General features: G+C 41.5%; 1 protein-coding gene across 2 annotated transcripts in view; it reads left to right on the plus strand.

The window, feature by feature from the left end:
* Positions 1-856, plus strand: part of GSX2 (GS homeobox 2) — a 1,955-nt gene extending 1,099 nt beyond the window's left edge. Inside the window, exon 2 of one of the 2 annotated variants that reach the window (XM_018575837.1) lies at positions 520-856. In XM_018575837.1, coding sequence (XP_018431339.1) covers positions 520-854 — 335 coding nt within the window. In that variant the 3' untranslated portion in view covers positions 855-856. Of the gene's footprint in view, positions 1-513 lie in introns of both variants that reach the window. The other variant, XM_018575843.1, reaches the window with a different exon arrangement.
* The last annotated feature ends 14,176 nt before the right edge of the window (positions 857-15,032 follow it).

Raw genomic sequence — 15,032 nt, forward strand, 5'->3', positions numbered from 1 at the left:
TATATATAATGAACCTCTAATACCTTTGACATACCCAACATCTTGGAGGATGTATCCATGTTTCCCGTGATATATACTCGATTTGCCATTTACTTAATACTCAGTCATTTGAAAGGGGAATATAATAAGTCTGGGGTTTCCCTTGCCCTTGAATTATTGAAGTGAAACCTCACTGAGCTAAGTGAACATTACAGTAAATTAACCCCTACTTATCTACTTTATCCTTGAGAGTGAAAATATATTATGAGCCTGTGGTTATTTCATATGAATCATGCCTGAACGCTACCTGAACGCTACAAGTCTTCTTAACTTCCTCAACATGTCAGGCCTGCAGAATATGGAATACCCAAAGGAATTCAGTTTGCCCTGAAAAAGGTCACACATTGCACCAGGATTAGCCTATATGCTGTCAAGTATAAGAATACTGCTGCATATAGGTTGCATATCTGTGTGATTGACTTCACCTTGTTGTCATTGTCATTGATGTACTAACTTTTGACTGCTCCTGTTTAGGAGGTTCAGAGACGGGCCAGATCCAGAATGGGAAGAGGATGAGGACAGCATTTACCAGCACCCAACTCCTGGAGCTAGAGAGGGAATTCTCCTCCAACATGTACCTGTCCAGACTCCGAAGGATTGAGATCGCCACTTACCTGAACCTGTCCGAGAAGCAGGTGAAGATCTGGTTCCAGAACAGAAGGGTGAAGCACAAGAAAGAGAACAAGGGAGCTCAGAGGAGCACCCATGGGGGCTGTAAGTGTGCCAGCGGCCAAACACATTACCCTGGCTCAGAAGATGAGACTTCCCTATCCCCGGCATCTACCACCGAGGACAAGGACATCTCACCTTTATAGAACACCTTCATTGATCTCTATAAACTGTCGTGCAGTGATCTGCACCTCCCTCCATAGACAAGAGACTGGACTCCATCGGAGCTACAAATATCTGTCGCTGATCTAGACGACTTGCAGTTCCAAAACAGCTGGAGAAGCACAGGTTGATGGACGATCACAGCACTGTGGATCATAGTATAGTCGGAATCAGATCTGATCGATCCATGTGTGCTCTGCTCCAAGCAGGTGGCTAGCTCGATCTGTAGATACTGTGTAAAAGCTTGTAAATAGTTTAATCTCTATAACTGTGTTCAAAACTCACCTGCATGTGAGTAGTTTTATACAAAATGGCAGTATATTTATATTTATTTAAATAAAAAAAATGGCAGCCAGTTGTGTTTGATTTGACCCTTTTTACTGGGAAAATAATAAACAGATCTCATTCCTACCGAGAGGTTCAACACTGACAATTAAAATTGGGACTAATCAGAAATATTTTTAATTGTTAGGTTAATTGAAACAATTTGTATAATTATGCTAAGAGGTAAATCTGGCAAATAAAACGTAGCCTGACTTTGGTTCAATAACACAAATCATATCAAGTGGGTTCTCAGTTAAAGACTAGAGTGTGAGAATCCAATGAAACATCATTCATGTGTAAAGTGTTATGATGATGTGCAAAGTCTGGTAACCTATAGCAACCACTCTCATCTGGTAACCTAAAGCAACAACTCTCATCTGGTAACCTATAGCAACTACTCTCATCTGGTAACCTATAGTAACCACTCTCATCTGGTAATCTACAGAAACTATGATCTGGTAACCTATTGCAACCACTCTCATCTGGTAACCTATAGCAACTACTCTCATCTTTTTCCTCATTTGACCACAGTACACTGGAATCGGATTGCTATTTATTTTGTTGTGTATTGTTTGCAGTAGCAAACGATTTTACTTTCATAGGTGATAGTATACCTACATTTTGCATGCATCAGGCCAATTTTCACTCTGATTTCAGTTAGTCCCTGTGATCAAAGGGAGCAATATTTAACTATTGCCTTACAACTACCTGCTAGTAAATGATGATCACATGGTAACTAATAAACTATACCAGAAAGTTGCCAGCAATGATAGGGACACTGATTTACTAAAGGACTGGGGATCTTCAATACACATGCTAATTGACCTGACTAGTCGCATAATTTAGTGTGTGAAGATTCGCAATTCTTTTAGTAAATTAGGCCAAATGTGTATCCCATGACATCGAATCAGATCTCCTATTAAATTACATGAGTGAAAGGTGAATTCTGATTGAGTTACTGCACTTTGTACAGTTCTGTTTCATGTATTGAAGAAGAGAAAATTGTTGCAAGGCCATTTGATTTTTACGTTAAGGTTGTATCAATATAAATTATATAAATTATATATATCGCTATCACCTTCCGTGTCGCTGTACAATGTCATAGATATAACATTCACACTATTGTTGGTGAGTGAATAAAGGCCATTCTGATGAAGGTGACTCTTGCCCAGCATAGTACAGGATGAATGTGATATGTGGAGAGATGCAGCCATGGCCAGGCAGAGCAGCCTGAAGAGACATGTATAGGGAAGGCAGAAGTGGCTCTCACTATCTCTATGGCACTCCGGCTATGCCGCCTGTTTAGGACAGTCATTGATATGAATAGGTCTGAGCACTGCTAGCAATAGCCCTTTTCTAGCAGAGGGCAAGGTTCAGGACAGTGCCACAAAGACAGTTCCAGACAGGACAGGAAATGATCTTGCTGGCAGCACATCCCAATTATGGCTTGTATTTGGAGGGGTCCCTTCTAAAGGTTTTACAAACAAGGGTTATAATAATCACATAAAATCATCGTTATTATAAGGGAACAATTAGGGTCACTTTCCTAATTGCACAACCTCTACATCAAACACCAAACTTATTTTCCCATTGCCTCTAAGGCAGAAAATAATGCCATACATGTAAAAGTATCAGGTTATTGTGCAGCACTTGTTGGGTACAATGATACAGTGTGGTATAGGATAGGTAGAAAACAAAATCATATCCTCAATTGAATGCACCTTGCTTCACAGATTGTTTTCTTAAAAGTCGATTTCACTTGACAAACATACAACCTGGACAGAAACATCTACTGATTTGACCATAGAGACTTCTTACCTTTGATTTACTAAAGGAATAACGGATATCCACTTATGTTAATCAATACAATGAAGCTGTGTTCACTTTAGTTATTCAATAATATGCAAGAAAAAAAATCATGTTTTTTAAAATCCTTCACATAATCTGGTAACTAAGCTAAATAAATATATTTTACTGCTTTATTAAATATTACACATTGTGTATTGCACTAGATAACAGGGAATCGATTAGCACATTTGGGTTGATTTCCTAAAGTAGTAAAGTCTGTTCACTAAGCAAGGTAAATGTTAGTACACATGGTAAAGCTCTGTTCACTTTTAATATCATGTGCTAGACATAAATCGTGTTTTTTTATATCCTTGCACATGATTTGGTATTTAATGGGAACATAACTTCACCTTGTTCACTAACATTCACTTTGCTTAATTAACAGCCTATACTCCTTTATTAAATCGACTTAATTTTGCAAAATTAGATTTTCTGACATTATTTTCTGTAGGTTTTCCTGATGACAAATATGAGGAGATTGCACTTGCCTCAGAAATGATCATAAATCATTTTAAACCGGTGTCGAAATTACATATAAAATCATGGGCAAAGATGATAATCTGTCTGTATTGCCATTAAATGGTTTTTATATTGATTTATACAATTTCCATACAAACCTGTTGACCATTTTGAGATAAAGGTCCTCCTTCTGCAGGATACAAGTTTTCATGCTATCACTCACTGTAGTATCTCAATGCTCACTAATTCACGAATCTTGAATACATTACAATTGCTGCTCCCTGAGTGATCTTTGCGGCCTTAGACCCCTGTGAGAAGGCGATGGGTGACCTCAAAACTATAGATACAATAACAAACATATAATTGATCTGAAATGTATTGACAGCTTCATTAGTTGAAGTTGTTTAGTTTTTTATGCAAACATTATTATGTAAGCTAATTTTTCCCTTTTGCGGAAGAAGTACAGATGCCATGCTCCCAACACACGAAAAGGTTTCTTACATTGGCATGTGTTTGTGGGCAAGGACTGCTATGGTGTGTTTACTCTTTTATGTGGCACTATATGAATATGGCAAATGTTATTATTATTATTATTATTAATAATAATAATAATAATAATTAAAGAAACTCATTGTGAAGAATAAATTACATTGTTAATGGTACAGTTTTCACCAATAGTCTTGCCATTTTTTTGCCTTCACATGTATAAAATCAGTACTTGGTCCTTTTAAAAACGTATGTATGGGGCATGATCCATGGCAACACCAATCAGGTGCCAACCTTCTTTTATTGTACTGTAAATTTGAACATAAAAGTCTCAGTGCTGTTGGTCTTACTTTCATTCTTCTTCCAGGACTACAGCATGGCTGTATTGGAGTGTGAGTTCTTGGGAACAGTGCAGTGCCCAATGAATTGTGCGACTGCCGAGCAATAGAAACCTTCACCATGTGTTTGGTATGTCTTTGTCTCATTGATTACTGGCATAGGTTTCTAGAGCACCACTATTACTAATTAGCCTGGCACAAATGTAAGGCAACTTCTATATTTTCTCAGTAATGTCAACTGAACAGAGTGTTGGTGGGCATTCCACAGCACTCCTCAGAATAGTATTAATGATATTAATCCCTCTTCTGGCTCTACCTGTGTAGTCAATGGTCATGTGAAAAGAACAGCTTGCTATAGAGGACAGCCTACAATGGATGCAGGGTAAATCTCTTCATTACATGAATACTTGCTCTGTTGTTTCTTTGCTGCATTGTACGTATGCTCTGGGAATATTTAAATGACTGGTTCCCTTTGTAAAAGTCTGTACAGTCGCCGTTTTTTCCCAGATGTATACCTTTTACATAGCATATGCTTGACATGCTCCAGTTGAACTCTCTTTTCGATGTAAGTGTGAACCACAGCACAGTGTACAATCCTGCAACAACTTTCTTAGAAGTTCCATAAGATTCCAGGCTGTCAATAGGCTGTTCACAGTGGATAACAAGTATCCACCCCTCTAATCCCTTCAATGCTATGACAACCTGGCTTTAATAGCTCTATAACTGTATCAGAATGCTGGGAAGTCTGCTGGCTGTCTTGCTAACTAATTTCTTGCAAATTAATGAAGCAATGACAATATCAGTCTGTTAAAGGCTTTAAGTTAAAGGAAATCTGTCTCGAAAAAAACCATGGAGACTGAAACTGCTGACCTCCTCTCCTAAACATGTCAGCTGCTTGCCTGCCATGCTGACCATCTTCTTTCAATATCTTATGTCATTGACTGGAACTAGGATTCAGATAAAGACTCATTTTCTCTTGCTACTTGGAGGAATATTGGCACTCCAGACAAAGCTGGACAAGGCTTCCCAGTGGTTCCATGGGGCACATGCCTTTTTTTAATTGGAGCCTTTGAAGAAGGGGGAGTCTAATGCCCTGAAATGCATTGGCTCTAGCCTGTATCATTTTACAAAATGCAAATAAACTTTGCAACTGAACAATTTAGGTGTAGGACTTTTCACTGGTGGTGCTCCTCATCAGAAGTCAGTCTGACTTTTCTCTTTCTTGGTCAGCTCCCTGCTCATAGAATAAGAGATTATTTAAATGAATTGTCCATTTAGCAGAATCTAGGTTAAAAGGTGCCAATGGAAGCTGCAGAGTTGAACCATGAGCTTGGGGTATCATAGAGCTGAACCATGAGCTTGGGGTATCAAAAAGCTGAACCATGAGCTTGGGGTATCATAGAGCTGAACCATGAGCTTGGGTTATCACCTATCAGCTTCAACAGTGTGACTAAAGTGTGTGAATCACAAGACCAGATAAACAATGATAATTAATTATAATCTTTTGCAAACTAAAACAGCTCACAAGAATTTATTTTAGTAGTGTACTTAGCGTTTTGCCTGGCACTCTACTTGCATGATTAGTAAAATATAACTCTTACATTAATAGGACTCATGTTTGCCTGCATGTTGGGTAGTAGAAAGGGAACAGACACCTCTTGCGACTGGCCATGAAGCTTTAAGCATAAGCACAAAGTGCATATTCATCTTTTTTCATCATTTTTCATCACTTCACAAATCTTATACTGTCCTAAAGCTGGTTCATGCCCAAAATGTACATATTGACCAGACCATTAGAGCAAAATTAAAGCAAAAGTTTGGAGAAAAATAACAATATAAATAAGAAAAACTCATTAAAATTAAAAATAATGAAACAGCTTTTGCTGGAATATTCATCTTCAATTCAGAGATTTCCCTATAGTAGTAAAAATGTATTTGCATTTAAAATCACATTTTATCACCCTATGGCTGCAGTGCGATCGCCCGCAATGGAACGCGTGACACATCAGCACCTGCGTTTCGGTCTGGTCCGAAAAAATGCTGCACGCGCTATTTTTTCTGACCGCACCCCACCGGAATGCAGGCAGTGGTGTGCCACACGTTCTGGTGTGGACGATTGCACTGCGGCCAGAGGGCGTGGCTGCGTTGCCATTGACTTCAATGCACTGCCACGCCCCCTCCCGCCCCAAAACAAAGGGAGCCGGCCAGAATGCGATCCAGTGCGTTCCGGCACAAATTGGTCTGGAACGCACTGGGGCTGGTGTGAACTAGCCCACAGGGTCTTATGGAGCCACCCTTGTGTGCGCTAGTGAACTGTGCATGTCTCCACAAACACACAGGCAAAGCAAGGTAAGTCACCCACCTTTTCCTTGCTTCTCACTCCTCCTTTCTCCCTCCACCCTTCTCCAAGCTAGATGGACATCTGCTGGGGACTGTGCTGTCCCCTGTGATCATGAACTGGGCAGGAAGTTTAGAGAAGCCAAGCTGAGAGGGTTTGAGTCAGCTGTTCAAAAACACAATGACTGTAAGCACTTAGGAAAACATTTTAAGAAATAATCTGCTGGTCAATGCATGTTTGTTTCACGTGGATTGATTATTAAAAAACTGTTTGAGCGTTTAATACTACTTTAACATAAACACAGGTTCACCCTATTTACTATCATTACTATTGTGAATAGCCTCTACTGCTTTTGGTAAATAAACCCCATTCGTGCAGTTACACAGGCTATCCCTCCATATCTTGTCATGTATGCCTTGCCAGCCTGAGTGAATAAAACATGAATAACACATTATTTTTAAAATACGGATCGTTTATTGTATTCTCATGCTTCTTGATATTTACTAACCCTGCAATAACAATGTTATGGTGGTGAGGTAGAGAGCAGAAGACATTGATAAGTTGGGGAAGTGAGTTCCCTGCCAAAGGCTAGCATTTCTGAAGCCCAGACCCCCAACTGCTGCAGCTCGAGGCTTTGAAGGCTGAGCCGGAGCGTTCTGTGGCTTGCAGAGAAGCATTTAGTCACTGTTTCATTAGGCTCTATTTGAACCATGCAACATGTGGTAATTTCTGGGCCAGCCTCAAAAGGGGGGATTATGTAGGAGGGACACAAGGAAATTAGCTAACGCTTAATTTAACTCGTTTTCTGCTAGAATTTTCGATACATTCCTAATTGACTGAGGAGGCAGGTGAAGTTTCAGTCCCATGCAGGCTCATTCACGGTGGGAATAAATAGCTCTTTTTCATCTCACACTGCTCACAATATATCATCATGGAAAAGACATGCAATGAATATGTTGATTTTTTTTTATTAGCGGAATTACTCCCTGCTTTGCAGGTGTAAGGCACAGGGAAAGAAAAAAAGAGAAGGGTGATCTGCATTGAAACACAATTAACAATGCAATGAGAATTTTATGAGCTGGATCCTAGATTTAAACTGTCAAAACATGAAAAGATATTTGTATCTCCAGAGCCACCAGTCCCATGAAGATATTACTGTCTCATCCAAATAATAATTAGCAGCGCTTTCCTCTGATTACCGGCATGATTAAAGTCCAATTTTAAAGCCCAGCTAGGAGACTTGATTTAGATTTAAAGTAGATGAATGGCTTAATTCAAATGAAAACCTCTCTTCTCTCTCCCCTCCACTTAAGTCTAAATCCCAGTTGTTAAAAGCAGAATAAATCCATATGAATTAAAAGCGGTTCAATCTAATAAATGGCTTTAAATCTCTATTAGATTCTCTTGAAATTGCCGTCATTTGTGCATTATTGGACTAGTGAGACCTCCAAAGAGCCAAACACTCTTTTTTTTTGGGAAGAAAGGCAAAGTCTGCTCCAGGTTTGTGGTTTGGAGGTTCAGCCTATGCAAATGACTTGGTACCAGAACACAAGAAAGTACCCGGGGACTTGGTCCGTGGCAAAAGTCCCATAGAAATCCAAAGTATTCTACATAACAAAGCATAATTAAGCTTGCCATTGAAGGGTCCAGCAGCTGGTTGTCCATTGCAAGAAGTGGGTGGAAACTCGAATCTATTAATTGTGATTAAAAGTTTTTGTTTTTTTTTTCTCTTTGGCTGGTTATTGTGAGGGCAAGGAGTGGGATGGATGAGCGTGTGGATGAAGAAAAGGAGACACTTCTTGGATCACTGCCACCTGAACAATTGTCCCATGAATGACACTCTTGTCATGGGTGAGGAGCTCATTGGAGTCCATAGGAGCTGAGAGATGATGAGGGCAGGGGGTGGAAGGACAGTGTGTGGATGAGATGGGTGGACGCGTGTCCTATCAGTTCCTCCTCTGCACATTGTAGAAGGAGCTCAGGTCATTGCACAGCACGCCTCTGACTTCTCTGTATGGGGCAGACCTGGAGAGGTCACCCTGCAGGCACTGGACACTGATAATAGTGCCCTCTTGCAGCTGGACAATTGTGATGAGCAAACTAGAATGAGGGCATCTAAAGACATCCAGATACTAAACCCCACCTGAACAGCTCAGAAAAATACAAACTTCCTATGTAATCACAAATGTCATTTCCATGCACATGTCATGTGAAAATAGTCTCAGGCTTTCCCCTCTATTGCTTTTATTGTCTCTATTCATGTTTAATGACATTGGTTCTTGTGTTTTATGGGCAGAGCTGAATCTACATGAAAGTCTTTATGTACTGTGCCTTTACTGAGGATATTGTGAATGGGACTGTGCATAGAGGAGCAAAAATCTGGATAGTTATTTATTTAGTTATGTTATATACATATACATATCTATATATATATATCTATATATAGATATACATAGATAAAAAACAAAACTTCATCCATCTAATCATGAGCAAAAAGCCGGTCTTTTTAAGGGTATTGACAGTTTCATCATATTCACTGAGCTAAGTCAACATTCGCTTTGCTAGCTTAATATTCTCTGCTCTTTTACTAAACATGCCCCCACAGCAGCCCCACTAATAATTTTGGGACTTTTCTGATGCTGATTGGTTGCTGAGGAGAATAATTTTACAGGTAGAGAAAGTAAAAAATTTGTGCTTTTGTCATTAAAAAGCACCTGTGATGAAAATAAATGTCTACATACAGTTCTTGGCACTCTGTGTATATCATGGGTGGGCAACTCCAGCCCTCCAGCTGTTGTGGTACTACAAGTCTCATGAGGTTTTGCAAGACTGACAGTTGCGGGCAGAGGCATGTTGGGATTTGTAGGGAAAGCAGAGTTGGTGTGGCAACGTTTTCTGTGCTGGCAACAAGAGAGGCATTTAAACAAGGGGCATTGTGCAAATGCATTGGCAATTTTTGTTTTCAGTGAGGGTTGGTTGTACACTGTATTAGTGACATCACTTGAATACTCTAAAGCTGGATATACACTGGCTGAATTTTGGCCAAGTCCAGCTGAAATTTAAGCAGTGAATTTCACCCCCATTCAACAAAAGTAGAATTTCAAGGAGCAAGAGCGATAGTCTGGTAGGGGAAGGGGGGCATGGGTGGATTACCCCATCCACTCTGTTCCCCCTCTGGTGGGGGAATAAGTTAGATTTTTATTCTTTCAGCCCTGAACAAAGCTTAAGCTTCACAGACACAGAACCATCATGCAGCCAACGCTCAATAAGAACTGGCACATTGGCATGAATCACACAGGGCCGGATTTCCCACAAGGCAACCAAGGCCCGGCCTCCGGGCAGCAGGGAGTAGAGGGGCAGCAGGGGCGTCGGGCGTACGCCTAATAAACAGGTCCTTGAGGAACCTGAATTCCTATCATCCGACACCCGGGACATGCAGTTTCAGGCACTGGGCGGGTAGTTTTTTTTCTAGGGTTTATCCCTGATTTGGGCAAGCAGAGCTAAATGTATGGCAGGGAAGCCGCCGCTCGTTTTTTTTACAAGAGATTACTTGTATGCAGCCTGCAGGTCTGCTTTAAAAAGAATAAAATAAATAAAAATTAATTTAAAAAAGTAAAAAATAATAAGAAATAATAAAATGATAAAGTAAAAAATAAGAAAAAAAATTGCAAAACAAAAAGTAAAAAGATAAATATTTAAAAAGTTTAAAAAGTCATAAAAAATACATTAAAAAAATGATAAAAAAGTTAAAAAAAAAGAATATTTTTTAAACCAACCCTGCCATCTAGTTGTTTTTCTCCATTAAGGGGGGTATGGTGGGGAGGAGGCACATTGAGGAACCTGGCCTTGGGGCAGCAGAGAGAGTAAATACGACCCTGGAATCATACGTGGGATTCAATACATTCTCAATACATGCTTTGCAAATGTCCTTTATTGTTGTGCACACAGGCAACTATCTTTTGCTGCTGGCATCCCTGTGTGAAGCATTATTAAAGAATTTGGAACACAGTGTTTGAATATTGACTGGGTCGTATAAACTTCAGGCAAACAAAGATTTCTAATTTTGTCCATCCAGTACCCTGCTGCACCATACAGCCAGGTTGGCAAACTGAATTTTCTTTACTGCTACAGCTGGATAACTCTGTTCCCCCAGCTTGTGATTAGACAAAAAAGGAGCAGCAGCAGACTGACGGGAACATCACTCTTTTCTCCCTTCCTGCCAGCATATTCCTTGTCATCACATGTGCACTGTTTGGCTCAGTGTACTAGTCCAAGACAGTGAAGATCAGCTGCAACAGAGGTGGTAATAGTAACTATTATAACTGTACTTTCCTATTGCGTTATTTTTGTTGTTTTTTTCTAATTCCATCTACAGGGTCCCTTTAACAGCCTGACTGCAATGCAAACACACATCCAACAATAACAGCTGTTAGCCTTGAAAATTATGAGTGAGGAAGGTAAAAAAACAATAATAACCTGTGTGTGGGCGCCTTTAAAGTGAGGAGATATTTGGTTCCATGCAGCTGACCTCCTGAGTAGTAAAGCCAAAAAAGAACCTTAAAAAGTCTGCGGAAAGTAACCTTTGGTAAAAAAGTCAGATCGCAGGCTGCATGGCTCAATCGCATATCTATTTCTCTAGAGGTATTATAACATTCACTGTACATGGAGTGAATGTTATTAACATCTCTTTTATATAAACTAATTAGCAGTTTAGGTTTTTAGTCTTTTAACAAACAAACAGTCTGAATGCCAATTAACTATTGTCCCCGTCCCTTTCGCAGCCAGTGAGCTGTGAGATATACAGTATTGAAAGGCATCTTAGTAGAATGTGTTACAATTTTGCTATAGGTCCTGGAAGTAAGGCACCAGTGTTGGGAGCTTTTCATAACAAAACATTACTATGGATAGAAAGCACCATTCATAGTGTTTCATTTAAGGCTAGTGAGGCCGCAGTGTTGCTGGTGAGAAGAATTCGCTGCCATTGATTTTCCTGCAGTCCCTGCAGTGAGGTGATAGAAGCTGTAATTTAGCCAATTAAAGGAACCCTATGAAGAATAAGAGAGGTTTCCTCCTCTGCTGGACATACAATGAGGCTTATGTGTCCGGGGGATTTGTGGGATTGTGCAGCTCAAGCAAAAATGAAGAATTCATACTTCCTTGTGTGAAAAATACACGTAGTCTACGAGGTTAAGAAAAGCTTTAATGAATGATGAAAGTTAGTTAGCTTAAATAATTCCAGTATTGACTCACTGGAGCAATCCTGAATGCCATCTAGGCTGTTCTACAGTTTTGGTCATATTGATTAGGGAAAACACAATAGACTTTCACTGCCTAGTAGTTTATAACAACAAATCAAATAAATCTTTAAAAACAGATTGCCTGGGAAACCAGCTCCATGCTGATTGGCCCGGGAAGCTGGTTTCCCAGCCAATCAACATCAAGCCGGCTGTTTGGCCTGCTCGATGCTGATTGGCCAGGCACTGGCATCCCAGCCAATCAGCATTGAGCCAGCTTTCTGGCCAATCAGGAGGCCGGGAGGCTGGTCATTACCTCTTTACAAAACACAAAAATTCCCCAGCCCCACCCTGCCAGCCAGCCTGCAACCAAACAAGTAGCCCTGTCAACAGTATGCGTTAAAATCAGAGGTTTTAGTTGCACAAACTTTTGGCCAAAAATATGTAGAAGCCACACTGCCGCGCCAAGCCACCTCTGCAAAGTGTGGTCCTAACCTACAAAACCTGCGTGTTTTGTATTGTTGTAAGACTTCCCATTGTGCTCACTGCTATAAAGGCTGGTTATGGATTCATGCATGTACCACTTCTTTCTTTCTTCTTTCTTTCTTTCTGGTCATTACCCTCTGCCCGGCTTCCTGATTGGCCAGAAAACCGGCTCAATGCTGTTTGGTCTGTTTGATACTGATTGGCCAGGAAGCCAGCTTCCCAGCCAATCAGCATGGAGCCGGCTTCCTGGCCAATCAGGGTCATTAACCGCGGCCCAGCTTCCTGATTGGCCAGGAAGCTGGCTTCATGCTGTTTGGCCGTTTTGATGCTGATGGAGCCAGCCAAACAGCACGGAGCCAGCTCCCCAGTCAAACAAGGGGGCTGGGCCGTGAGCAATTATCCGCGGCCCGGCTTCCTGATTGAGCCAGCTTCCCAGCCAATGTTCCCTCGCGGTACTGCTGGTCAGAGGAAAGCTCCCGCTGACCGTAAGTCCCAGTATCGGAATAAGTATCGGAGCATTTGGCGAGTATGAGTACTTGCCCAAATACTCGGCATCGGCACCAATACTAGTATCGGTATCAATGCATCCCGAATAACAACTCATCTGGAATATGCAGTTTAGTTTTAGGCTTCAGTTCACAAAAAGGATGTTGCAGAACTGGAGAAAGTGTAGAAAAGGGCAACTAAACTGAGAGGCATTGAGGAGCTGGAAAGGAGTCACTTAGCTGTGACTACATCTAGGGCCAATTTGAAAAGAATGTAAACTATAAAATGTTTTTTTTTTTTTTTTTACATATTGAGCCAAATAAACTATTGTTAAGCTGACTTTTGTTTGGCAAGAATGTGATGTGCACTGGACATGCTGAGCAGAGGAGAGGTGGGATGAGGCAGCCAGAAGATTCCCAGTGATGAGAGTCTGGATGGACACTCACTAAAGGGAGCTGACAGCTCTGTACTGTTCTGCCTGCACTTCTCTCTCTTCCCCGGGATCACTTCCTGATTGCAGGGGAAAAAGGAGAAGTGATGTGAGCTGCTATAGCTCGCTGTATCGTTCCCTGCACAGTGAAAGTGCATCGGGTGTACGCCTAATAAACAGAGGTCCTTGAGAAACCTTTAGTTATTAGGTACACTGTGCGCACACATGGCACAGTGCCTTTATTCAGGATGAAAAAATGCTTATTGTCAGGTAAATATGAAATATTATATATGAATATTTTGCAGTCTTTCATTCTGCCAATAGGCAGAGCCCTAGCCTCCTTTTCACATGCTGTACAGTTTCTCCTACCACAGTGTTCTGGTTAGCTTTATGATTAAGCTGTATTTTCTTAACATGTCAGGGCACTTTATGCCATACTGCTGGTTATGATACATTGGTTTAAAGATTATCTTCAGGTATCAAATAGTACTAAGGGGTCTATTCACTAAGCTGTCGTAGGCAGCCGAGTGAACGACCGACCTGAAGCGAAGTGAGCCGGACGCTGTTCGGCTATTCACTTCAGGCTGGTACGGCTGAGTTCAGCCGTATATCGGCTGAAATCAGCCGTACATCGGGTGGCTTCGCGTGGCCTCAGTGCAGAAGGAGTTTGACTCTGCCGATCCAACATCTGGATCGGCTAAGCCGAACCTCCAGCAGGCTACTCGCTGCTGATTGGTCTATTCTTATAGATGCCGAACAGCAGTGAGTGAATAGCCGACTCAGCTGTTTTGCTCAGTCCCTCTGTGGGACCTAGCAGAACAGAAAAATAGTTTAAAAAGTACAAAAAAATAAATAGAAAACGATTGTGCGGAGCTAGCAGTGACAGCTAGCTCCGCCCAACTGTTTTCAATTGGCGGCCGGTTCTGCTGCCATCAAAAAAAAGAAAGAAAGAAAAAAAAAAAAAAACAGCTATTTCAATTTGCAATAGCCAATAGCAAACTAGCTATTGCATCCGCCCACTGCTGCTGTCAATCAGCAGAGGGGACCTGCAGTTCTCCATCAGGTCCCCGCAAGTGGTTGACAGCAGCAGAGGGCGGCTGCAATAGCTAGTTTGCTATTGGCTATTGCAAATTGAAATAGCCAATAGGAATCTAGCAATGCATTCCTATGGCTCCCGGAGCCCCCGGGAGAGTTAGGTGGTCTGGAGATCAGTTACCAGCTAACCAGGGAGGCTGATCTCTCTGCAAGAGGCCAGAGCCATCCCTAAGATCACAGCTGGCTCCACCCAGCTGTCAGAAGCAGGCTGTCGGCCGGCCAATGGGCGGCCGCTCGGCCAGCTTCCGCTTTCACCTCGGCTCAGTCGAGACAAAGCATATGCCTTCGGCTCGACTGAGCCGCTCGGCCAACTTCGGGAGCTGTATGGGCTATAGTGAATAGCCCGTACAGCAGCCCTTCGGTTCTACTGAACCGAAGGGGTCCTGGGGCCGTAGCTAGCCGAAGGATCAGCCGAAGCTATGGCTAGATCTTTCGGCTGCTTCGTGAATAGACCCCTAAATCTCTACCTCCCTCTCTCCCTGTTTAATCTCACCCAGTGCTTGTTTTTTTACTTAATGTGTCCCAGTCTGTTGATTTCTGTTTTCTTTCATTCATGATATCACAGGGGTTGAAGAATTAATGAAATTGCAGGAGCTGGGAGGAAGGATACACAGAACGCCCTACATAATTGCCTGGAT

The sequence above is a fragment of the Nanorana parkeri genome, unplaced genomic scaffold (genome assembly GCF_000935625.1).
Source record: "Nanorana parkeri isolate BGI_ZX_2015 unplaced genomic scaffold, ASM93562v1 scaffold54, whole genome shotgun sequence".
NCBI classification, from domain to species: Eukaryota; Metazoa; Chordata; class Amphibia; order Anura; family Dicroglossidae; genus Nanorana; species Nanorana parkeri.